Source organism: Leptodactylus fuscus, unplaced genomic scaffold (genome assembly GCF_031893055.1).
Source record: "Leptodactylus fuscus isolate aLepFus1 unplaced genomic scaffold, aLepFus1.hap2 HAP2_SCAFFOLD_283, whole genome shotgun sequence".
In the NCBI taxonomy this organism is placed as follows: domain Eukaryota; kingdom Metazoa; phylum Chordata; class Amphibia; order Anura; family Leptodactylidae; genus Leptodactylus; species Leptodactylus fuscus.
In genome coordinates this window covers 14,590-40,296 of record NW_027440306.1, presented here as the reverse complement: position 1 = coordinate 40,296, position 25,707 = coordinate 14,590, and the positions used below count along the sequence as shown (strand labels likewise).

At 46.7% G+C, this 25,707-nt stretch overlaps 1 protein-coding gene across 1 annotated transcript; it reads right to left on the bottom strand.

The window, feature by feature from the left end:
- Nucleotides 1–21,414: 21,414 nt before the first annotated feature.
- On the bottom strand, nucleotides 21,415–25,136 carry LOC142187881 (DNA damage-regulated autophagy modulator protein 1-like). The gene is made up of 7 exons (XM_075261688.1): nucleotides 25,018–25,136; nucleotides 24,593–24,660; nucleotides 24,323–24,465; nucleotides 23,854–24,025; nucleotides 22,891–22,946; nucleotides 21,643–21,729; nucleotides 21,415–21,492 (listed from the first exon to the last, which is right to left on the bottom strand). The coding sequence occupies exons 1-7, from the start codon at nucleotides 25,134–25,136 to the stop codon at nucleotides 21,415–21,417; spliced, it is 723 nt and encodes a 240-aa protein (XP_075117789.1).
- Between the last annotated feature and the right edge of the window lie 571 nt (nucleotides 25,137–25,707).

Genomic DNA, 25,707 nt, shown 5'->3' with positions numbered 1-25,707 from the left:
TAATAATAATAATATATTTTATTTATATAGCGCCAACATATTCCGCAGCGCTGTACAATTTGTAGGGTTGAAAGACAGACAGATACATAACAAAGAACGTCATTTCACACAATGGGACTGAGGGCCCTGCTCGCAAGAGCTTACAATCTATGAGGTAGAGGGGGTGACACAGGAGGTAGCAGGGGCGGCATTGCTTATACAGAGGTCAGACAATGTTGTAATAGAGGTTACTGTCATTACACAATCATAAAACTGTATGAGCCGTCACCAGTCGTGTCCTGTAACATGTGAATGGAGCTTGAACAGATAAAGTTAGCCTGAATAGACATCATATCATGTAGGGTAATGTGGGAGCAGGGACAGAGGAGGGTTAGACAGTGGCGGATCCAGGGTTTGCGGGGCCCTGGGCAATTGACTTTGGCAGGGCCCTACGCGCATCGCGCCACAGCAAATTAGGCCCCGCCCACTTTTATGTTGACTCCGCCCATTCTCATTCATTTTTCATGTGATTCCACACAGTATAATCCTCCAACAGTCACCCATAAATTATATGTCCCCCCCTCCATCTCTCCCCATTTTCATATACACCCTTCATCTACCCCTAGTTTCATGTCCCCCCTCTCTATCTCTGTCCCCAGTTTCATGCCATTCTCCCCCTTTATCTGCCCACAGTTTCATGTCCCCCCCGTCTCTGCCCCAGTGTCATGCCGTTCTCCCCCTTTCATCTGCCCCAGTGTCATGCTGTTCTCCACCCTCTATCTGCCCCAGTGTCATGCTGTTCTCCCCCCCGCTATCTGCCCCAGTGTCATGCCGTTCTCCCTCCGTTCATCTGCCCCAGCGTCATACTGTTCTCACACACACTCACCTTCCCTCGTTCCCCCGCAGCTCTCTCCCTCATACACATATTGTAGGCACGATGTGACATCATCACATCGCGACTACAAATGCCGGAGCTCAGCGTTAAAACAGGAGCTGAGCTGTGACACCTCCTGCTTTAAATGCCTATGTATTCAGTCGGGACATGCTGACCCAGGGCCGGCTCCAGGTTTTTATGGGCCCTTGGGCGACAGAGCCTCAGTGGGTCCCCTTGTAAAGGAGGCGGGGGAGTCGAGACACTGTGCGTTGCAGATGAAGCGAGTGACGTCATGCAGGAGTGTGGCGTCACCAACGCCATACCTCCTAGAGTAGAAAGAGGGGTAAAATGTGCGGCGCGCTCTGCGTGCCGCGACAAATTTGGCTCCACCCACTTTTATGTTGATTCCACCCATTCTCATTCATTTATCATGTGCTCCCACACAGTATGATCCTCCTACAGTCACCTGTAAATTATATGCCCCCCCCTCCATCTCTCCCCCAGTTTCATATACACCCTTCCTCTGTCCCCAGTTTCATGTCCCCCCCCTCCATCTCTGTCCCCAGTTTCATCACGTTCTCCCCCTTCATCTGCCCACAGTTTAATGTCCCCCATCTCTGCCCCAGTGTCATGCTGTTCCCCCCTCCCCTTCATTTGCCCCCCAGTTTCATTGGGCCCCCTCCATCTCTGTCCCCAGTTTCATGCCGTTCTCTCCCCACCCCCTTCATCTTCCCCAGTGTCATGCCGTTCCCCCCTCCCTTTCATTTGCCCCCCAGTTTCATGGGCCCCCTTCATTATGTTCCACCTTAATATTTAATACAAAACAAACACTTACACTCACCTTCTATCACTCACCTTCCATCGTTCCCCCGACGCTCCTCTCTCCTCTCTCTCACTCCAGTCATATACGCGATTAAAGCAGGAGCTGGGACCTCAGCTCCTGCTTAGCTACGGCCTGGCTTGCGTGTGTAGGTGCGATGTGATGACGTCATCGCGCCTACACACGCAAGCCAGGCCGGAGCTTTAAAGCAGGAGCTGAGGTCACAGCTCCTGCTTTAATCGCGTACAGTGGCGTAACTAGGACTGGCGGGGCCCCGTGGCGAACTTTTGACATGGGGCCCCCCCCTTCCTGACCGACACCGAAGATCTCGACCGACTAACCCCCCGCCCCCCCCCCGCCGCATTCCTGCACGCTCAATTATGTCCCATATTGGCTCCTGCACATAGTATTATACCCCATTGTGGCCCCTGCACATGGGATTATGCCCGATAATGAACACCCACAAACAATTATTATACTCTGGGGTATTTTCAGACCCCAGAGTATAATAATCGGAGACCGAGGGGAGATACACACATAAAAAAAAAAGTTACTTACCTGTCTCCGGCTCCGCTGCAGTCTTTGGTGGTGTTGGCCATCTTTAATAACACACTGATGTCACATGACATTTCATACCCTTCCTCCATCTGCCCCCAGTTTCATGCACCCCTCATCTCTACCCACATTTTCATGTCCTCTCCTCCATCTCTGCCCCTAGGTTACTGTTGCTCCTCACCACACATATACACACACTCACACACACTTACACACACATATACACACACTCACACACACTTACACACACATATACACACACTCACACACACTTACACACAGACAGACACTCTCCATCCTGCATCTCCCTCCCCCTCCCCTTCATTACCTCGCAGCAGATCTCTCCTTCTCTTTCCAGGACTGTACGGGCTATAGACACGCCCACCCAGTCATGTGACGGATGACGTCACACAAGGTCCTTTCAGCTTTCCCCCGCTCTTAGCACAGTTAAAACAGTTTGTCTGTGATAACAGCGGGGGTAGCAGAGGTAGCTGTCGCCGGGCCCCTTATGTCACGGTGACAGGCAAGTGCCGGGGGGCCCCCAGAGGCTCTGTGGGCCCCGGCACTTGCCCGACTGCCGAGCTGACCGGGTCCATTTTGTTAGGGCCGGGCCGTGGGGCCCCGCTAAGCGCGGGGCCCCGGGCGGTTGCCCGGCTCGCCCGGCCCTGGATCCGCCCCTGGGGTTAGATTTTGGGGATTCTAATTATAGTACGGAAGGGTTTACATTAGGAATTGTGATAGGCCTGTCTGATAAGATGTGTCTTTAGTTTGCGTTTGAAACTGTAGAAATTGGGAGTTAATCTGATTGTCCGGGGTAGAGCATTCCAGAGAAGTGGTGCAGCTCGGGAGAAGTCTTGTATACGAGCGTGGGAGGTTCTGATAATAGAGGATGTAAGTGTTAGGTCACTGAGTGAACGGAGAGCACGGGTTGGGCGGTAGACGGAGATGAGGGAGGAAATGTAGGGAGGTGCAGCATTATGGAGAGCCTTGTGGAGGAGGGGGATAACTTTATATTTTATTCTATAATGAATAGGCAGCCAATGTAGCGACTGGCACAGACCAGAGGCATCGCTGTAGTGTCTAGCCTGATAGATGAGCCTGGCCGCTGCATTCAGAATAGATTGTAAAGGGGAGAGTTTAGTGAGGGGAAGGCCGATTAGTAAGGAGTTACAGTAGTCAAGGCCAGAATGAATCAGAGAGACAATAAGTGTCTTTAGTGTATCTCTGGTAAGGAAAGGGTGTATTCTGGAAATGTTTTTGAGGTGGAGGTGACATGAACGTGCGAGTGATTCAATATGAGGGGTCCATCCATTACTGTCTGCTCACTTGCAAGTGGGATAAACACCACATAATTCCCCATGTTATTCTGATGGCCATAGGCTCAGCATATATACCTTCCCCATCTTATATTCTGACGCTCCTATTGTATCAGCTTATACTAGTCATCTGCATTATTTCAGATATGTATATTCTGTATATTATAAAAAGCACCAACTAAGTATCAATGTATAAATAACACAAAAAAATTCTTTTGATTTTAAATCTAAATTTATTGTTACAAAAATGTTTTTAATTGTAAAAATTATTGGTATCAGGAAAACAAACACATAAAAACATTTAAAAACACACAACAAGAGTGGAGGTCGCACTGGACTGAGCAGCTCCAGCAGGTGTATAATCTGCTAGTGGTGTGGGGGATGAGAACAGCCACAATAAAGGTGTGTATAGAGAGGCCCAGTATTTTGTATATATAAATGTAAATAGGCTCCTATTGCCCACAATATCACAAGATTAGGGCACTTAATTGAAAAATATCTGTAGCATTGCAAAGATCATACCCCCATCACCACTATATAGTAAAAGCATATCAGGTAACAGAACCAATGTAAAGTTACACACACATGCCAATATTACATAAGCCAACCTACATAGGACAAAATGTGAAGCATATATATAAACCACTGCTCACCAGCTGCGACCTCCACTCTGAGCCCCGACGGACCGTTTCACCCCTGCTTCTTCAGGGGGCCTGAATATATTATATATATATATATATATATATATATATATATATATATATATATGTATATTATAGCCTGCACGATGAAATGCCCAATCGGAATAGTTATCGGAGGCTTAATTGGCAGATATGTGGTGTTTTCCTTGTTGCGGGTGATTGGCGTTTGGCCACACATGCCTGTATAGCTGGAATACATCTATACTATGCAGTAAGACACAGGCGAAGCGGCTACGGGATAGTCTGAGAGCCGGCAGTGATTCTATGCATGTGTGGGGCAGGGTCTAATGCGGTGCCTTGATTGGAGCCAACTGGAGAGATAGGAGGAGCTTGGCCTTTAAAGGGATTCTACCATTAAAGCAACTTTTTTTCTAATTACTACGTCGGAATAGCCTTAAGAAAGGCTATTCGTCTCCTACCTTTAGATGTGGTCTCCATCGCACTGTTCCTTAGAAATACCGGTACTTACCGGTATGCTAATGAGGTCTTGGCAGCAATGGAGGCATCCTTCTTCTTCATCTGCCTCCTCCCATTGTCTGTCGTCTTCTTCCTTCGTCATGTCTGACGCCTGCGCAGTCAGAAACGCGTAGGAAAGTCATTTCTGACCCAAGTAAGGGGTTCATGAAGCACTGAGTCTTGTTGGTTTGGCGTTAGGCCAGTGACCTCAGGATAAGTGTTTTTGTGAAATCCCTGGTGTTAATCTTGGAGGTTAGTCATTACAATACTTACTTCCCCAGATTGAGCTATGACATGTCTTTTTGGTTAAGGGAGGTAGAGGCCAGTTTTCAGAGGGAACCTTGTTTAGTTCAAGGGTGATAGTGAATATACTCTGGGCTCTCTAATACTCCCTGATCTGGAGTCAATTACCTTACCCCTTATCTTGAGAAGTGTGGTTTAAGGCAAGTGCAGGATGGGAAGGAGACAGTGATTACCTTTGCCAGCCCGTCTTTGAAGGGAGCTGAGAGAAATGACCAGAATTACATTTCCTTCAAGCTGTTGTTCCTCTCCCTGGTGTGGGCTGTTATTGAGAAGTTCAAGGACTGTCTGGCAACTACTCCCTTTGAAGTCTACACAGACAACAACCCACAACCCGCTCTTGAGCAAAGATGAGCATCACATCTGGCCAACTACATCTTCATGGTCAAGTACAAGCCCGGCAAAGCCAACATTGGAACTGATGCCTTGTTCTGGCCACCAACAGAGACCAGACCTTGGGAGGATGCTGATGTGTGGGAAGAGATGGAGATGCCAGCCTTCTATGCCCCGTATGCCAAGCAAGCAGTTCACACCTTTAAAGGCCCATCCCCCTCTGCTACTCCTACACAGTCACTGGTGAAGTCAACTCCTGAGACAAAATTGTAGGTCCAATTGCAATCTGAAAGTAAAGTTCTGCATGAGATACAAGACTTTCTAAGCCAAGGGATGATGCCAACCGGACTCTGTGGAGTTCGTGCCAACCCAGAACTGTGTAAGCTGTGGAGGCAGAGGAGGAAGCTGTTCCTAAGAGGAGGATTTGTTTACAGACTATCCACTGATCCTGACTCTAACACCGTCCTTCATCAGATTATCGTTCTTCGGTGCAATGTGGGCACAGTCTTGGAGGCCAACCGTGACAAGTATGGACACTTCGGGGTTCAGAAAACAGAGGCTACCATCATTGGTTCTACTGGGTTGATCTGAGGGAGGATGTCGATAAGTGGTGCAGAGAGTGTACTGCCTGTACCCTTACCAGAGGGGAGAAAGCTGACCAGAAGGCTCCACTCCATCCCATTGAGAGTCATCACCCTGTGGAGATTGTGGCTCTGGACCACCTGAAGATAAAACCCAGCCACTCTGGATACACCTACGTCTTGACTATAATTGACCACTATACCAAGTTCACAGTGGCTGTCCTCATACATGATCTATCAGCTAAGACAACTGCTAAGAACTTCTGGAAGCCTCTTTCCCTAAGGCTGTCCTGAGAAGATCCTCACAGACTGGGGTTCAGCCTTTAAGTATCAGCTATTCCTGGAACACTGCACCCTGTATGACTGCAAGAAGCTGCACATACTTCTTACCACCCACAGGGCAATGGTCTTTGTGAGAAGATGAATCAGACTCTTCTTGGGCTTCTCAGGACTTTGTCACCCTCCAGCCGAGCAGATTGGCCATTGCAGTTACCTGAGCTACCAGTAGAACAACCAGAAGAAGCCGCAGTTGGTCCACAGGAATCACTTGAAGGTGTGTCTGCAGGTGGACCCTACACCCTCAGTGCTGTCTCCTTCACCTGAGGGTAGTTTGGATGAGGAGGTCCTCATTTCAGAGATAGGTCAAAGAAGTTCGTTAAGAATCACCCCTTAAATTTACTTAAAATAGTGTATATCATTGTCAGGGCTCCTGGGAACCTTCCATTACCTCTTTTAGGCCTCCTCACAGAGACAATGAGATGAGGCAGCCAGGGTCAGGCCTCAGCGGTGACATGGGCATCTTGATTGTCACGACAGTTGGCTTTCCCATGTTACAACTGATGGTCGGACGCTGCGAAGAGGCATAAAACAGTGTATTGCGCACCATATTATGTGAATCTATGGGATCATCGCACATGGTGAGTCCAGAAATTGGAGGTTTTCTATTTCCTAGAAATGTATTTCTATGTTCATGTGCAAATACACACTTGTGTATTCTGTTACGATGCAATAGTCTAGTTTGATTAAACACAAACCCACTGTCCAGTATGCATATGGAGTAATGTTACAAAGGTTTGTTGTTATCCTATATTTCTATGCATAAGTTATGGAATATTGATCCTAATAATAAGAAGGGGATGTGTTTTCGTTGTTGGATATAACGCAGACAAGTGAGAACATAGTTCAAGTTAAATGTCTAGTGAGTAGAAAAATCAAAGTAATGTTAAAACAAAGTGATAATAGGAATATGATTTGTAAATGTTTGAGGGAAACAAAGGGAAATAGAGTTGTAGGTTTGTATTACTTGTCTCCATTTATGTAAAGGATATTTTCACCTGTTTTCAACATCACCTGTATGTGCAATCTGTTAATGAATTCAAACTGTGATTGGGAGGAAGTGAAAGAAGAGTATTTAAGGGAACTGAAATCACCATAATGGATGCCTTTTAAAAGGGACTCATTGTTCCGAAACGCGTTGGAGTTTTTTTAGGGTTTTTTTTGTTTAATTTGGTTTGTTTATTTGTTTAATGGATTTATATTAAAAGTTATATTTTATATTCGTCTTCGGAAGAGTAGCCGGTGTTTTTTTGGTATTTTGCAAATTGTATAAAAGAGGTAAGGGGAAATAAGAATGTATGAAATACCTCAGCCTCCATCTATTATACTCTGACTCATCTGACCTGAGTCTCCATTTATTCGGTTTTGTATAAAACCAAACATTTTTAAATATAAAGGCTGAACCCAGTTCACTACTTGTCAGGTCGCCCATCTCGGCTCCTCATAGAATTAAATGTAAAGACTGATATAGAGACTTGTATATATCTCCTGCTTCAGAGACTAATGTCACATGTGCTGCAGTCATAATAGTGCTATTAGTATTAGAAACACCGATAGGAGCTCATGTATGAAAGCTTATACAGCCATAGGTCAGACCGCCCAGCAAGACCCTGCACAGCAACTGGTGATAAACACTCAGGTACCTTTAACATTTTATTAATATAGGTCATCGATCAGCCCCTTTAATTGACTGTTTATAACTATTTTACATGGCGTTTATTATATGAGATATTTTGTTCCATCTCCATATATTTGGTGGTTGTAATAAATAATAAGTTCTGTATACGGGATTTTTATTTTTGCCAAATCCAACACGTTTATTTGTTATTTAGGCACAGCACAGGATGCTTTCTTCTGGCACTGGTCTATGGCTGGTGTGAGATGGCACAGGACTTCCAGTAGTCAGTGGCCGATACCATCAGGCACAGGACACTGCCTTCCAGAAGCCCATAGCCGGTAGGAGAAGCCACAAGACTAGAGATGAGCGAACACTAAAATGTTCGAGGTTCGAAATTCGATTCGAACAGCCGCTCAATGTTCGTGTGTTCGAATGGGTTTCGAACCCCATTATAGTCTATGGGGAACAGATACTCGTTAAGGGGGAAACCCAAATCCGTGTCTGGAGGGTCACCAAGTCCACTATGACACCCCAGGAAATGATGCCAACACCTCTGGAATGACACTGGGACAGCAGGGGAAGCATGTCTGGGGGCATCTAACACACCAAAGACCCTCTATTACCCCAACATCACAGCCTAACAACTACACACTTTACACACTCAATACCACCTCTCTGACAGTAGGAAAACACCTTGAAACATGTGTATTTGGCACTTGCAGTGAGGAGAGCTTGTCACCAGCAGTGAATTTGGCCCTTGTAGTAAGTTGAGGTTGGCACCAACATTTGTTTTGAAAATCAGGGTGGATTGAGCCTCTAACCAGCAGAGTTTGGGCAAATTCATGGTGGAGGGAGCCTCTAAACACCCCAGTTTGGGCAAATTCATGGTGGAGGGAGCCTCTAAAAACCCCAGTTTGGACCAATTCATGGTGGAGGGAGCCTCTAACCAGCCCAGTGTGGGCAAATTCATGGTGGAGGGAGCCTCTAAAAAACCCAGTTTGGACCAATTCATGGTGGAGGGAGCCTCTAACCAGCCCAGTTTGGGCAAATTCATGGTGGAGGGAGCCTCTAAAAAACCCAGTTTGGACCAATTCATGGTGGAGGGAGCCTCTAACCAGCCCAGTTTGGGCAAATTCATGGTGGAGGGAGCCTCTAAAAAAACCAGTTTGGACCAATTCATGGTGGAGGGAGCCTCTAACCAGCCCAGTTTGGGCAAATTCATGGTGGAGGGAGCCTCTAAACAGCCCAGTTTGGGCAAATTCATGGTGGAGGGAGCCTCTAAACAGCCCAGTTTGGGCAAATTCATGGTGGAGGGAGCCTCTAACCAGCCCAGTTTGGACCAATTAATGGTGGAGGGAGCCTCTAACCAGCCCAGTTTGGGCAAATTCATGGTGGAGGGAGCCTCTAAACAGCCCAGTTTGGACCAATTCATGGTGGAGGGAGCCTCTAAAAAACCCAGTTTGGACCAATTCATGGTGGAGGGAGCCTCTAAACATCCCAGTTTGGGCAAATTCATGTTGGAGGGAGCCTCTAACCAGCCCAGTTTGGACCAATTCATGGTGGAGGGAGCCTCTAACCAGCCCAGTTTGGGCAAATTCATGGTGGAGGGAGCCTCTAAACAGCCCAGTTTGGACCAATTCATGGTGGAGGGAGCCTCTAAAAAACCCAGTTTGGACCAATTCATGGTGGAGGGAGCCTCTAAACAGCCCAGTTTGGGCAAATTCATGGTGGAGGGAGCCTCTAACCAGCCCAGTTTGGACCAATTAATGGTGGAGGGAGCCTCTAAACAGCCAAGTTTTGGGAAATTCATGGTGGAGGGAGCCTCTAACCAGCCCAGTTTGGACCAATTCATGGTGGAGGGAGCCTCTAAACAGCCCAGTTTGGGCAAATTCATGGTGGAGGGAGCCTCTAAAAAACCCAGTTTGGACCAATTCATGGTGGAGGGAGCCTCTAACCAGCCCAGTTTGGACCAATTAATGGTGGAGGGAGCCTCTAAACAGCCAAGTTTGGACCAATTCATGGTGGAGGGAGCCTCTAAAAACCCCAGTTTGGACCAATTCATGGTGGAGGGAGCCTCTAACCAGCCCAGTTTGGGCAAATTCATGGTGGAGGGAGCCTCTAAACAGCCCAGTTTGGGCAAATTCATGGTGGAGGGAGCCTCTAACCAGCCCAGTTTGGACCAATTAATGGTGGAGGGAGCCACTAAACAGCCCAGTTTGGACCAATTCATGGTGGAGGGAGCCTCTAAAAACCCCAGTTTGGACCAATTCATGGTGGAGGGAGCCTCTAAAAAACCCAGTTTGGACCAATTCATGGTGGAGGGAGCCTCTAACCAGCCCAGTTTGGACCAATTAATGGTGGAGGGAGCCTCTAAACAGCCAAGTTTGGACCAATTCATGGTGGAGGGAGCCTCTAAAAACCCCAGTTTGGACCAATTCATGGTGGAGGGAGCCTCTAACCAGCCCAGTTTGGGCAAATTCATGGTGGAGGGAGCCTCTAAACAGCCCAGTTTGGGCAAATTCATGGTGGAGGGAGCCTCTAACCAGCCCAGTTTGGACCAATTAATGGTGGAGGGAGCCGCTAAACAGCCCAGTTTGGACCAATTCATGGTGGAGGGAGCCTCTAAAAACCCCAGTTTGGACCAATTCATGGTGGAGGGAGCCTCTAAAAAACCCAGTTTGGACCAATTCATGGTGGAGGGAGCCTCTAACCAGCCCAGTTTGGACCAATTAATGGTGGAGGGAGCCTCTAAACAGCCAAGTTTGGACCAATTCATGGTGGAGGGAGCCTCTAAAAACCCCAGTTTGGACCAATTCATGGTGGAGGGAGCCTCTAACCAGCCCAGTTTGGGCAAATTCATGGTGGAGGGAGCCTCTAAACAGCCCAGTTTGGGCAAATTCATGGTGGAGGGAGCCTCTAACCAGCCCAGTTTGGACCAATTAATGGTGGAGGGAGCCGCTAAACAGCCCAGTTTGGACCAATTCATGGTGGAGGGAGCCTCTAAAAAACCCAGTTTGGACCAATTCATGGTGGAGGGAGCCTCTAAACAGCCCAGTTTGGGCAAATTCATGGTGGAGGGAGCCTCTAACCAGCCCAGTTTGGACCAATTCATGGTGGAGGGAGCCTCTAACCAGCCCAGTTTGGGCAAATTCATGGTGGAGGGAGCCTCTAAACAGCCCAGTTTGGACCAATTCATGGTGGAGGGAGCCTCTAAAAAACCCAGTTTGGACCAATTCATGGTGGAGGGAGCCTCTAAACAGCCCAGTTTGGGCAAATTCATGGTGGAGGGAGCCTCTAACCAGCCCAGTTTGGACCAATTAATGGTGGAGGGAGCCTCTAAACAGCCAAGTTTTGGGAAATTCATGGTGGAGGGAGCCTCTAACCTGCCCAGTTTGGACCAATTCATGGTGGAGGGAGCCTCTAAACAGCCCAGTTTGGGCAAATTCATGGTGGAGGGAGCCTCTAAAAAACCCAGTTTGGACCAATTCATGGTGGAGGGAGCCTCTAACCAGCCCAGTTTGGACCAATTAATGGTGGAGGGAGCCTCTAAACAGCCAAGTTTGGACCAATTCATGGTGGAGGGAGCCTCTAAAAACCCCAGTTTGGACCAATTCATGGTGGAGGGAGCCTCTAACCAGCCCAGTTTGGGCAAATTCATGGTGGAGGGAGCCTCTAACCAGCCCAGTTTGGACCAATTAATGGTGGAGGGAGCCGCTAAACAGCCCAGTTTGGACCAATTCATGGTGGAGGGAGCCTCTAAAAACCCTAGTTTGGACCAATTCATGGTGGAGGGAGCCTCTAAACAGCCCAGTTTGGGCAAATTCATGGTGGAGGGAGCCTCTAACCAGCAGAGTTGGGGGAAATCAGGGTGGAGGGAGCCTCTAACCAGCAGAGTTGGGGGAAATCAGGGTGGAGGGAGCCTAGTATTAGCAGAATTGTGCAACGCTTATGGTGGATGAGTATGAGGATGCGGAGGAATTGGAGAGGTTGAGTACAGACATGGAGTTTCATGTTGGGGTGCTTTACACAGGTGGGCACAAAAATGACGGCTCTACCCAGTGGTGGTTCATTTTTATCAAAGTGAGCCGGTCGGCACTCTCAGCTGACAGACGGGTGCGCTTGTCAGTGATGATGCCACCGGCTGCACTGAACACCCTCTCAGATAGGACGCTGGCGGCAGGACAGGACAGCACCTCCAAGGCATATAGGGCAAGTTCAAGCCACAGGTCCAACTTCGACACCCAATACGTGTAGGGCGCAGAGGGATCGGAGAGGACAGGGCTGTGGTCGGAAAGGTATTCCCGCAACATGCGCCTATACTTCTCACGCCTGGTGACACTAGGACCCTCCGTGGCGGCACTTTGGCGAGGGGGTGCCATCAAGGTGTCCCAGACCTTAGACAGTGTGCCCCTCGTTTGTGTGGACCGGTGAGAACTTGGTTGCCTACTGGAGGAACTGCCCTCCCTGCCGCCAACGTCACATGCTGGAAACATCTCCATCATATTCTGCACCAATTGCCTGTGGCAAGCATTGATGCGATTGGCCCTCCCCTCTACCGGAATAAAAGACGAGATGTTGTTTTTATACCGGGGGTCAAGGATAGCAAAGATCCAGTACTGGTTGTCCTCCATGATTTTGACAATACGCTTGTCGGTTGTAAAGCACCCCAACATGAACTCAGCCATGTCTGCCACAGTGTTAGTTGGCATGACTCCTCTGGCCCCACCGGAAAGTTCAGTCTCCATTTCCTCCTCATCCTCCATGTCTACCCATCCGCGCTGCAACAATGGGACGATTCGAAGTTGCCCGGAAGCCTCCTGTATCACCATCACATCATCGGACAACTCTTCTTCCTCCTCCTCCTCCTCCTCCTCCATTAAACGCAGTGAAGCGGACAGATGTGTGGACCTACTCTCCAGCTGTGACGGATCGGATGCTATCCCTAACTCCTCTGTGTGATCTGAGTTATCCCTGATGTCAATCAGGGATTCTCTCAGAACACACAAGAGCGGGATTGTAAGGCTCACCATCGCATCCTCAGAGCTCACCCTCCTTGTGGACTCCTCAAAGACCCGTAGGATGTCACAAAGGTCTCTCATCCATGGCCACTCATGGATGTGAAACTGAGGCAGCTGACTTTGTGGCACCCTAGGGTTTTGTAGCTGGTATTCCATCAAAGGTCTCTGCTGCTCAACCACTCTATTCAACATCTGAAACGTTGAGTTCCAGCGTGTGGGGACGTCGCACAAAAGCCGGTGTTGTGGCACATGCAGGCGTTGCTGGAGAGATTTTAAGCTAGCAGCGGCTACTGTCGACTTGCGAAAGTGGGCGCACATGCGCCGCACTTTCACCAGTAGCTCTGGAACATTGGGGTAGCTCTTTAGGAAACGTTGCACCACTAGGTTGAAGACGTGGGCCAGGCATGGAACATGTTGGAGTCCGGCAAGCTCCAGAGCTGCTACCAGGTTCTGGCCGTTATCACAAACGACCATGCCTGGGCCCAGGTGCAGCGGCTCAAACCATATTGCCGTCTCATCGAGGAGAGCATCCCTCACCTCGGAGGCAGTGTGCTGTCTGTCCCCCAAGCTGATCAGCTTCAGCACAGCCTGCTGACGTCTACCAACGCCAGTGCTGCAATGTTTCCAACTCGTAGCTGGGGTCAATCTAACAGCGGAGGAGGAGGCGGTGGCGGAGGAGGAGGCGGTGGCGGAGGAGGAGGCGGTAGAGGAGGAGGAGGAGGGGGGTGTTCTTCTCGTGTCCCTGCCAGGAATGTTAGGCGGGGAGACGAGGTACACCGGGCCAGTTTGGGAAGCAGTCCCAGCCTCAACTACATTCACCCAGTGTGCCGTCAGTGAAATGTAGCGTCCCTGTCCGCATGCACTTGTCCACGCGTCGGTGGTCAAGTGGACCTTTGTGCAAAGCGCGGAACTAAGGGCCCGCCTGATGTTGAGTGACACGTGCTGGTGCAAGGCGGGGACGGCACACCGGGAGAAGTAGTGACGGCTAGGGACGGCATAGCGAGGTGCCGCAGTTGCCATCAGGTCCAGGAAGGCGGGAGTTTCAACAAGCCGGAACGCCAACATCTCCTGGGCCAGCAGTTTAGCGATGTTGGCGTTCAAGGCTTGCGCGTGTGGGTGGTTAGCAGTGTATTTCTGCCGCCGCTCCAATGTCTGAGAGATGGTGGGTTGTTGTAAAGAAACGCCTGATGGTGCCTTTGATGGTGCAGGAGAAGGAGATAAGACAGGACCAGGGGAGGATGAGGTAGAAGTCAACAAAGTGGCGGAGGCAGATGAAGTGGTGTCCTGGCTCGTCCTCTGGAGTGCATCGCCAGCACAGTCAGCAGTGGCAGTGGCAGAGGCAGAGACAGTGGCAGAGGCAGTGGCAGTGGCGTGAACGGCAGGCGGCCTTTGTCCTGCCGTTGCTGCCTGCCACTGATTCCAGTGCTTGGATTCCAAATGACGGCGCATTGAAGTGGTGGACAGGTTGCTCTTCTCAGAGCCCCTAATCAATTTCGAGAGGCAAATTGTGCAGACAACACTATATCTGTCCTCGGCGCATTCCTTGAAAAAACTCCACACCTTCGAGAAACGTGCCCTCGAGGTGGGAGTTTTTCGGGGCTGGGTACGAACTGGAACATCTTGGGAGATTCCGGGTGTGGCCTGGCTTCGCCTAAGCTGCTGACCTCTGCCTCTGCCTCTAGCTACCCTTTTTGGTGCTGCACCTGCCTCAACATCCACACTACTTTCCCCGCTTGACATCCCCCCTGTCCAGGTCGGGTCAGTGTCCTCATCATCCACCACTTCCTCTTCCAACTCCTGTCTCATCTCCTCCTCCCGCACAATGTGCCGGTCAACTGGATGCCCTGACGGCAACTGCGTCACATCATCGTCGATGAGGGTGGGTTGCTGGTCATCCACCACCAAATCGAACGGAGATGGAGGAGACTCTAGTGTTTGAGCATCTGGACACAGATGCTCCTCTGTTAGGTTCGTGGAATCGTGACGTGGAGAGGCAGGTTGAGGGACAATGAAAGGAGCGGAGAACAGCTCTGGGGAGCAGGGACAGTTTGGGTTATTGTTCTGTAAAGCTTCGGAATTTTGGGAGGAAGGAAGACAAGACTGTTGGGTAATAGGAGGAGAGGAGGCAGAGTCTGACTGGCTGCTGGACAATGTGCTGTAAGCGTTCTCTGACAGCCATTGCAAGACCTGTTCCTGGTTCTCGGGCCTACTAAGGTTTGTACCCTGCAGTTTAGTTAATGTGGCAAGCAACCCTGGCACTGTGGAGTGGCGCAATGCTTGCTGCCCCACAGGAGTAGGCACGGGACGCCCTGTGGCTTCACTGCTACCTTGCTCCCCAGAACCATTCCCCCGACCTCGCCCACGGCCTCGTCCACATCCCTTTCCGGGAGCCTTGCGCATTTTGAATTCCTAGTTAGAAATTGGCACTGTATACCAGTAGTAAAAATTGTGGGTGCACGTAACCCCAATATATTCTTTGAATTACCAGTCAGAAACTGGCACTATATGGCAGTAGCAAGAAATGAGGGTATTTGTATTCCCAATATATTCTTTGAATTCCCAGTCAGACAATGGCACTGTATACCAGTAGTAAAAATTGTGGGTGCACGTAACCCCAATATATTCTTTGAATTACCAGTCAGAAACTGGCACTATATGGCAGTAGCAAGAAATGAGGGTATTTGTATTCCCAATATATTCTTTGAATTCCCAGTCAGACAATGGCACTGTATACCAGTAGTAAAAATTGTGGGTGCACGTAACCCCAATATATTCTTTGAATTCCCAGTCAGACACTGGCACTATATGGCAGTAGCAAGAAATGAGGGTATTTGTATTCCCAATATATTCTTTGAATTCCCAGTCAGACAATGGCACTGTATACCAGTTGTAAAAATTGTGGGTGCACGTAACCACAATATATTCTTTGAATTACCAGTCAGAAACTGGCACTATATGGCAGTAGCAAGAAATGAGGGTATTTATAACCCCAATATATTCTTTGAATTCCCAGTCAGACAATGGCACTGTATACCAGTAGTAAAAATTGTGGGTGCACGTAACCCCAATATATTCTTTGAATTCCCAGTCAGACACTGGCACTATATGGCAGTAGCAAGAAATGAGGGTATTTATAACCCCAATATATTCTTTGAATTCCCAGTCAGACAATGGCACTGTATACCAGTAGTAAAAATTGTGGGTGCACGTAACCCCAATATATTCTTTGAATTCCCAGTCAGACACTGGCACTATATGGCAGTAGCAAGAAATGAGGGTATTTGTATTCCCAATATATTCTTTGAATTCCCAGTCAGACAATGGCACTGTATACCAGTAGTAAAAATTGTGGGTGCCCGTAACCCCAATATATTCTTTGAATTACCAGTCAGACACTGGCACTATATGGCAGTAGCAAGAAATGAGGGTATTTGTATTCCCAATATATTCTTTGAATTCCCAGTCAGACAATGGCACTGTATACCAGTAGTAAAAATTGTGGGTGCACGTAACCCCAATATATTCTTTGAATTCCCAGTCAGACACTGGCACTATATGGCAGTAGCAAGAAATGAGGGTATTTGTATTCCCAATATATTCTTTGAATTCCCAGTCAGACAATGGCACTGTATACCAGTAGTAAAAATTGTGGGTGCACGTAACCCCAATATATTCTTTGAATTACCAGTCAGAAACTGGCACTATATGGCAGTAGCAAGAAATGAGGGTATTTGTATTCCCAATATATTCTTTGAATTCCCAGTCAGACAATGGCACTGTATACCAGTAGTAAAAATTGTGGGTGCACGTAACCCCAATATATTCTTTGAATTACCAGTCAGAAACTGGCACTATATGGCAGTAGCAAGAAATGAGGGTATTTGTATTCCCAATATATTCTTTGAATTCCCAGTCAGACAATGGCACTGTATACCAGTAGTAAAAATTGTGGGTGCACGTAACCACAATATATTCTTTGAATTACCAGTCAGAAACTGGCACTATATGGCAGTAGCAAGAAATGAGGGTATTTATAACCCCAATATATTCTTTGAATTCCCAGTCAGACAATGGCACTGTATACCAGTAGTAAAAATTGTGGGTGCACGTAACCCCAATATATTCTTTGAATTCCCAGTCAGACACTGGCACTATATGGCAGTAGCAAGAAATGAGGGTATTTGTATTCCCAATATATTCTTTGAATTCCCAGTCAGACAATGGCACTGTATACCAGTAGTAAAAATTGTGGGTGCACGTAACCCCAATATATTCTTTGAATTCCCAGTCAGACACTGGCACTATATGGCAGTAGCAAGAAATGAGGGTATTTGTATTCCCAATATATTCTTTGAATTCCCAGTCAGACAATGGCACTGTATACCAGTAGTAAAAATTGTGGGTGCACGTAACCCCAATATATTCTTTGAATTACCAGTCAGAAACTGGCACTATATGGCAGTAGCAAGAAATGAGGGTATTTGTATTCCCAATATATTCTTTGAATTCCCAGTCAGACAATGGCACTGTATACCAGTAGTAAAAATTGTGGGTGCACGTAACCCCAATATATTCTTTGAATTACCAGTCAGAAACTGGCACTATATGGCAGTAGCAAGAAATGAGGGTATTTGTATTCCCAATATATTCTTTGAATTCCCAGTCAGACAATGGCACTGTATACCAGTAGTAAAAATTGTGGGTGCACGTAACCCCAATATATTCTTTGAATTCCCAGTCAGACACTGGCACTATATGGCAGTAGCAAGAAATGAGGGTATTTGTATTCCCAATATATTCTTTGAATTCCCAGTCAGACAATGGCACTGTATACCAGTAGTAAAAATTGTGGGTGCACGTAACCCCAATATATTCTTTGAATTACCAGTCAGAAACTGGCACTATATGGCAGTAGCAAGAAATGAGGGTATTTATAACCCCAATATATTCTTTGAATTCCCAGTCAGACAATGGCACTGTATACCAGTAGTAAAAATTGTGGGTGTATATAGCCCCAATTCTATTGCTAGGGGACTTGCAGGGTATTTCTGGGGTGAAGGTGGGGGGGCACACCGTTGGAACGGGTATCGGGGTATATATCGGGTATACGGGAATACACTGACAGTGTATTCCATTCAGGATTCTGGGAAAGCTGGGTTGCGGCGATTGAGCCCGTCAGTGCCACGTTACACTGACAAGCTTCTCCCTGGAATTTAGCTCTTACAAGAGCTGTTGGTTGTCTTCTCCTTCCTATCCTAGCCTGTCCCTGCCTACCCAGAATCTAAGCCCTAGCTAGCTGGACGGAAACCTCCGTCCCCGGTGAATTGCAAGCTCAGAATGACGCGAACCTGGGCGGCGCTGTTCTTTTAAATTAGAGGTCACATGTTTTCGGCAGCCAATGGGTTTTGCCTACTTTTCTCAACGTCACCGGTGTCGTAGTTCCTGTCCCACCTACCCTGCGCTGTTATTGGAGCAAAAAAGGCGCCAGGGAAGGTGGGAGGGGAATCGAGTAATGGCGCACTTTACCACGCGGTGTTCGATTCGATTCGAACATGCCGAACAGCCTAATATCCGATCGAACATGAGTTCGATAGAACACTGTTCGCTCATCTCTACACAAGACGCTAACCTCTCGAAGTCCACATCCACAGCTGCTTCAGTCTTTGTCCAGTAGTATTTCTTATTGGCACCATATTGTAAATGACATGTCCAAATGGTTACATAGCAAGTATGGGTGAAATAAGGATTTCATTTTCAACCTAATAATGACTTGCTATGGTTATCCAGAGGAAGGCGAAAAACCCCCTGAGGAACAAGTATTGGTTTGTCCTCAGTTTAGGGGGAAAAAAATTCCTTTCTGACCCCAAATATGGCGATCGGAATGAATCCCTGGATAGTCGGTGCTGGAATCTACATGGACATTCAGTGCAGGTTTGGCAGGTTTAATGCACGAAGGAGAAGGTCTGCAACACTCTTCTTTAGGTAAAACTTAAATGCTTTAATCCAGAGGTTCTCAAACTTATTTTGTCTACCGCCCACTTCGAGAATTAATTATTTTCTAGCGCCCCCCCAAATTTTTTCACTTTACTACATCTTAAGAATCACAATCGCAGTCATTATGTTAATAATTAAATTATGTGTGTCATGTGAAAATAAGACTTTCTGATGAGGGTAATGTAAAACACCATTTTGTAATATTAGGAAAACTTTTATTCATGTTATTAAAACAAACATTTCATTTTTAATTTTAAAACTCATCTAATGTGAAGGATGAATTTGATGATTTTTAACAAGTTTGTTAATATCAGGCTCGAATTTACTCAAAAACAGCCGTAAGTCACCGCGTTCGGTAATCTGCAACCGATTTCTCTTTTTAGTTAGCAACGTTGCCACAGTCCACGTTCACACAAATACGATGATGGGAATGCTATCAAAAATCGTTGAACGATGGACCACAATCCAGGGTACAATTGCGGGATTGGCTTTTGTAGCCAAAATTCTTGGTATCCATTTTTGAACTTTATTTTTATTTCCTCGTTCGTTATCAGTTCTATGAGTTCTTCTTCCAGCTGGGGTAATCCTGCTGTGTTGATATTTGAAAAAGGATCCAACACCCAGTCCGGTATTTCCAATTTTAAAATGTCCTGGAATGATCTGCCTTCTAAGCTGCCTAAAAATCTCCTTTCTTCCTGTTTGCTCGCATCAATTAGCCCCGCCCCCAAATTAGCGTGTAGCTCCGCCCACCAAATAGCGTGATCCTATGGGATGACTGAAGGGCCTGTGATGTCATCAAAAGGTCCTGTAGACTTGGATTTACCTTGTACGGAGTTTCCTAAAGGACCTGGCTCCTCTGCCCACTAGCAGCCTGCTCTATATAATAAAGCTTTATCCTAGTGAACAGAGAGACCGGGTCCTTTAGCCCAGTAGGATTTCGACTGCTTTATATAAGAAAGCAGCACTTATTCCACACACACACACACACCCCCCCCCTCTATCTCACAGCAGGGAGCTAGGTGATGTGTATGTGATGTGTATGTGTGGTGCAGACACAGGCTGGCTCCGTACACTCAGACCCCACACAGCAGGGAGCTACGTCATGTGGCTCCCTCAGCAATGAGCAGGGGGCCAGGTGCTAGTGTCCATAATGAATTGAATAAAGTAAGATAGTGGACAAACAAAGCAGTTTTGCTGAAGCAGTGTATTTAGGAAAAGTCTTAAATCCACATTAACCAGCAGTATAGATAGAATGATTGTTATGATACCACCCCTTTAAATTAGCCATCGCCCCCCCTAAACTGCTTCAACGCCCCACCAATCTTCTCTGTGCCCTTTACTGCCCCCCTATAGGCCTCCAGCGCCCACAAGGGGGCGTTATCGCCCACTTTGAGAAAGACTGCTTTAACCCATCGTTTAAAACCAGAAAGTAGACACACAGCAGTGATAACAGAAAAACATAAAGGTGCGTTAAAAAGGTTTAATGCACATCAGTGGAGAAAGGATTGTCCTAGATTCTGCGAAGAAAGACTTATCGGCCGATTACTCCTATAAGAAGACAAATACACATGTGTAAGAAGCGGCTCATAACATACATACATATATACTATACAACTGTGGGGTGGCGGATATAAAAATAATGATAATGTATATAGTGCGTGTTCCCAGAAAAGAAGGAGATTCTTTGTAATCTCATTGCACCTTTTTACTCTTTTAACACAGATGCAGCCAATTTTAGGACGTGTCAGCACCTCTATGTGGTATAATGTACAGGGACCGTCCACACTCCTATATAGTATACTATAGAGCTGGGCTCAGTAACCTCTGGGCTTGTGAAGATGGGAAGTATAGTTTCACAACAGCTGGATGCTCAAAGGTTTCTGATCCCAGCTATGGAGGACCTATCAGATCCCTGCTATGGAGGACCTATCAGATCCCAGCTATAGAGGACCTATCAGATCCCTGCTATGGAGAACCTATCAGATCCCTGCTATGGAGGACCTATCAGATCCCAGCTATAGAGGACCTATCAGATCCCTGCTATGGAGGATCTATCAGATCCCTGCTATGGAGGACCTATCAGATCCCAGCTATAGAGGACCTATCCGATCCCTGCTATAGAGGACCTATCAGATCCCTGCTATGGAGGACCTATCAAATCCCTGCTATAGAGGACCTATCAGATCCCTGCTAAAGAGGACCTATCAGATCCCTGCGATAGAGGACCTATCAGATCCCTGCTATAGAGGACCTATCAGATCTCTGCGATAGAGGACCTATCAGATCCCTGCTATAGAGGACCTATCAGATCCCTGCTATAGAGGACCTATCAGCTGTCCGGTGTGGTGTAGTACAGAGGGCCTTCCAGCTCTCCAGTATTGTGCAGTTGTCCAATGTGTGTCCTCCTGAAGTATATATCCCCCCAGTATAGACCTACATACAGGTCAATGGTTGTGATAAATAGACTCACCAGCTCGATGTCTTTTGCAGGAATACATTGCAGTGATTTCCTTTATCTTACCCCGGAGTCTTATTAGGGGTTTTCAGGGTCCTGGGCTGGTTCTCTCAGGCTGATGGAGACACCTTCTCGGGACAACCTTAAAGATAAATGCTGAGAGGAAAAAAAGAAAATATTTCACATCAGAAACGCTCTTATGAATATAGATCTAATTTATACGTGAAGTGGGCATTTCTGTTTTAGGGAGAAATTGTCATCTTCTACATATGTGGAGCACATGAGACACGTCACACATCTACTCACCTGGAAATCTGTATAATTGGTCAGTTGTTGAATTACGAGGCAGAACATCTGAACCCACTCGACCACCATGCCTGCATCAGAGATGACCTACAGAAGAGAAGGAGAGAATAGCAGATATTAGTGCCCGGATTTACTCACCATTGTCTGCTGTGGATTGAGATAGAAGGAAATCTTATCCACCAAGAGATTCCATTTTACTGTTAAGGGGATCCTATCATTGGGAAACCCTATTTTCACAGGCTATTCTTCTCCTGCCTTTATTTTTCTGCTCTACGCTGTCGTTTTGGAGACTTTTCTTATTTCTTCTTTATTCAAACGAGTCTTCAGAAAGCACTGAGGGCGTCCCCTGTTCCTTAAGGCACACGCTCTTCCGAAGATCCAGCGTCGCTTCTCCGCAGCATTAGCACCTGCCGATTCTGTGTTCAGGATTCAAATTCCGCACATGCTCAGTCAGCTCTGCCATTTCACATTGGACAGAGGCAACTGAGCATGTGCAGGATTTGAATCGGCGGGTGCTGATGATGCGGAGAGGCATCAGCACAAGAAGAGAGAGGCGGCGCTGGATATTCGGAGGAGCGTGTGCCTTGAGCAGAGGGGACACCCCAGCACTTTCTGAGCACAGGAGGAACGCCATCTGTGCTTTCTGAAGACTCATTTGTATAAAGAAAAAATAAGAAAATTATCCAAAACGGCGGCGCGGAGCAGAAAAATAAAGGTAGGAGAAGAATAGTCTTTCTAATCAGTGGCAATTCAGACCCAAGAGTATAATAATCAGAGAACCAGGGGAAGAAAAACATAAAAAAGACTCTGTTACTCACCTATCTCCCGGCTCCTACACTGTCAGCCTCCGAAGTAGTCCATCTTCAATGACGTCAGACGTCACATGACCCAGGACACAGGCCGGGGTCATGAGACGTCAGATGACTAGGCCGAAGCCTGCCCGGATCGTGGAGAGGTAAGTAACAGTGCTTTTTATGTTTCTTACCTCTCCCAGGCCGTCAATCATTATACTCGGGGGTCCGAAAAGACCCCCGAGTATAATGATAGCAACGGTAGCGGCTGTAACCAGGCCCCTAATGTCCCGGGCCCTGTGGCAGCTGCCTCTGCTGCTACGGCAGTAGTTACACCACCGTTTCTAAAGGTTATTCCGATGTGCGGTTAGTGAAAATAGGGTTTCCCAATGATAGAATCCCCTTAAACATGATGTATATGGATAATACAAGATGGTGGAAAGTGAAATAAACTCACCTGCTTATGGTTGTCAGGGATTAGATGGAGGTAAAAACTGGACATGACTCCACTGACTGGAAGGACAAGTTAAGGAAAAGTAACAGAATTCTAATATTATAGTATTTCCTATATTCACTGCCTAAATTGGGAAAAAAATTTAGGGGGAACTCTGGAATAATTATATACAAAAACCGGGGACGTCACCAAGTAGGCCTGAAGCCTTCTGGAGCCAGAAGAAGTAAGTAACAGTGATTTTATGTTCCCTCACCTCTCCTAGCCCTACGATCCTTATACTATTGAGGGCTGAAAAGACCCCGGGTACAATGATAGTGGTATTTGTGTGGTTCCTTATACTGTTCCGGTATAAACTGGGCGTTCGGGACCAATTTACGCACTGCCTATATTGTTATATCAGATCTATGCTACAATAGAATCACAAGGGAGGACTTTACAGTTGGGGAATAAGCTTCAAATACCAGCCAGAATCCCCTCCCCCATTGTTTACAAAGCAGGAAGGAATGGCGGACACAGCGCCACACCTCCCATGAGGCGACCTGAAGCGACCGCTTCAGGCGGCGCTTTGCCAGGGCCTCGGGGAGGGCGGCATTTTTGCTGACCTAAGCCAGTCCAGGACAAGCTGTGAACCCATGGTTCCCCCCTGGGCGGACACCTCTTATTTTTTAAGGTCACTGATAAAAGAAACGCTTTGCTTGATGTTTTGCGGATTCTGCAGCTGATCCAGACACAAGAACCCACAGAACAAAACTACTGCTGTTTAGCCCCTTTGTTTCTGAGGCTAAACTCTGAGCAAAGCTGTGGCAGAAATCCGAAGCTCTGCCACCGGTTATACAGCGCTGGAATTTGGGGAGGAATCTAAGGCAGAAGACCACCTCAAGTTCCTCTCCAAATTCTGTCATGTGAATAAGGCCATAATCTCCTCCCCTCAGTATCACTTACTACCAGTTATATATAAAAGGATACAGAATAGCATTAGTACAGATGTCACCGAGGTCAGAGCCAGTCTAATATGGCACATTCGCCGACTGCTGAAGGACCTCTTATACAGGAGAATCGCTTGACATAAGTTGAAAATGTCAGCACATCCAAAACCGAGTCCTGAGCCAATATCGTGAGCTGTAAGGTTGACATTCACCTAGAATGGAAATACAGATATATGTTATCAATGAGGCTGACAAGGGTTAATTATGATTTGTATTTATAGACACCAGGGGGCGCCACTGTAACTGTGATTTCTATGGGAGAGACTAAAAAAATCCAAAAACTACAGATATATAACACAGTATAAACTATACTAAATATAAATAAATATATATATATATATATATATATATATATATATATATATATATGTACTGACTGTCAGACAATGTTCACTTTCTATATTACATGACATATGATTGAATATTTCCAATAAAACAAGATAACTAACCGGAAATACAGCATTCAGGGCGGACCCAATACAGGATATCCATCCTATGGCGAGTAGTATTCGCTGGCCTATGAGATGTCGCTTCTCCGATGGTTCAGTCCGAATTATCATGAACTTGTATTGGAGGAGAACGATGCCAGCTCCTGTAATAGACAATACATGTTATCAGTCAGAGATTTCTATAGGTCACTTCTATAGACACCTGTACAATCTCCAGTCATGGCCGCCGGTCAGTGCTGATGTTTTCACCCTATTAGAAGCTCCACTTACCCAGAATGGAAGACACCATGAAGACCACCGTGTAGATCACGGACTCGGGCAGCCGAGCTGCTGTCGCACTGTGAAAGAGAGTAAAATATTGGGTGTTAGTAGGACACAAGCGGTGGAATTGTCACATCTCATCCCTATCTATAACTCTCCCCTCCCCCATACTATCCACTGACTATCCTTTAACTCAATCACTGCCACTTTTTTTTAGCAGATGTGATGGCTGCAGGTTATGAATAACCTCCGACCCTTTACCTGCCCCTACATATACTCTACACCCAATGATAGATTCCCTTTCTCAGATATAGAGGTGCAGTACATGAAAAAGGGAGTCAAATAAAATGATTATTTCTGACATTTACAATAATAGATACAAATATTAATCTGATAATAACAAGAATCAGGAATCTCGCCCCATCCCCTCTTACCTGATGTACGGATGTGTTTCATGCCCTAATATTACCGTTACGGCAAACAGGGTACTGAGACCCAATAGCATCCATATGGACCACAGGATAGGCAGGAACGCCAAACCCCGGATTTCCATGACGCAAAGTAGGTAGATTCGCTAAATAAATCGCTGCTTTATAGCACACTATCTCTTTCTCTGTAGCTACAGATAAGAAGACTGTGGGAATGGCAGGCAGAGGATTTTATAGGCTCAGAACTCGATGAGGTCACAAGAATTTTGTGATGTCATAGGTTCTCTTGCCATTGTTCCATCATTCCACATGCAGCCTGAAGCTGATTGGTGCTCAGTATTGTAGATCTTGTCACATCTATCCTAATATGCATATTGTATAAGAGAATCTCCTGCACATTGTAGTGTAATAGCTGCTATATCTATATTCATTTACAGGATTGTATAATACCCTGAGCCCCGCTGACCCTAAAAGACAGAAAAACCCACAACTCCTTGTATGTGGATATCGTCATATTTCTCTATAATCTCTAATCCAACATGTGGTTATTGGGCAAAGGAAACTGATTAATAAAAAGCTGTGAAACCGCCCCTGACACGCTGCGTATAGAGCTGTCTATAGAAGAACATATAGTGACTACGAGGCTCAGCCCAGAATAATCCCACAATAAGACACAAGAATAAACCACAGAAATCC

Bases quoted from the DNA above. Each gene is read 5' to 3' on its own strand.
- LOC142187881 (XM_075261688.1), bottom strand. From the start codon at position 25,136: ATGGAAATCCGGGGTTTGGCGTTCCTGCCTATCCTGTGGTCCATATGG. The intron at 24,026-24,322 runs GTTAGTTATCTT...TTTCCATTCTAG, and splicing joins CCCTGAATGCTGTATTTCCG to GTGAATGTCAACCTTACAGC. The intron at 22,947-23,853 runs GTATCCTTTTAT...TTGTCCTTCCAG, and splicing joins ATCTGTACTAATGCTATTCT to TCAGTGGAGTCATGTCCAGT.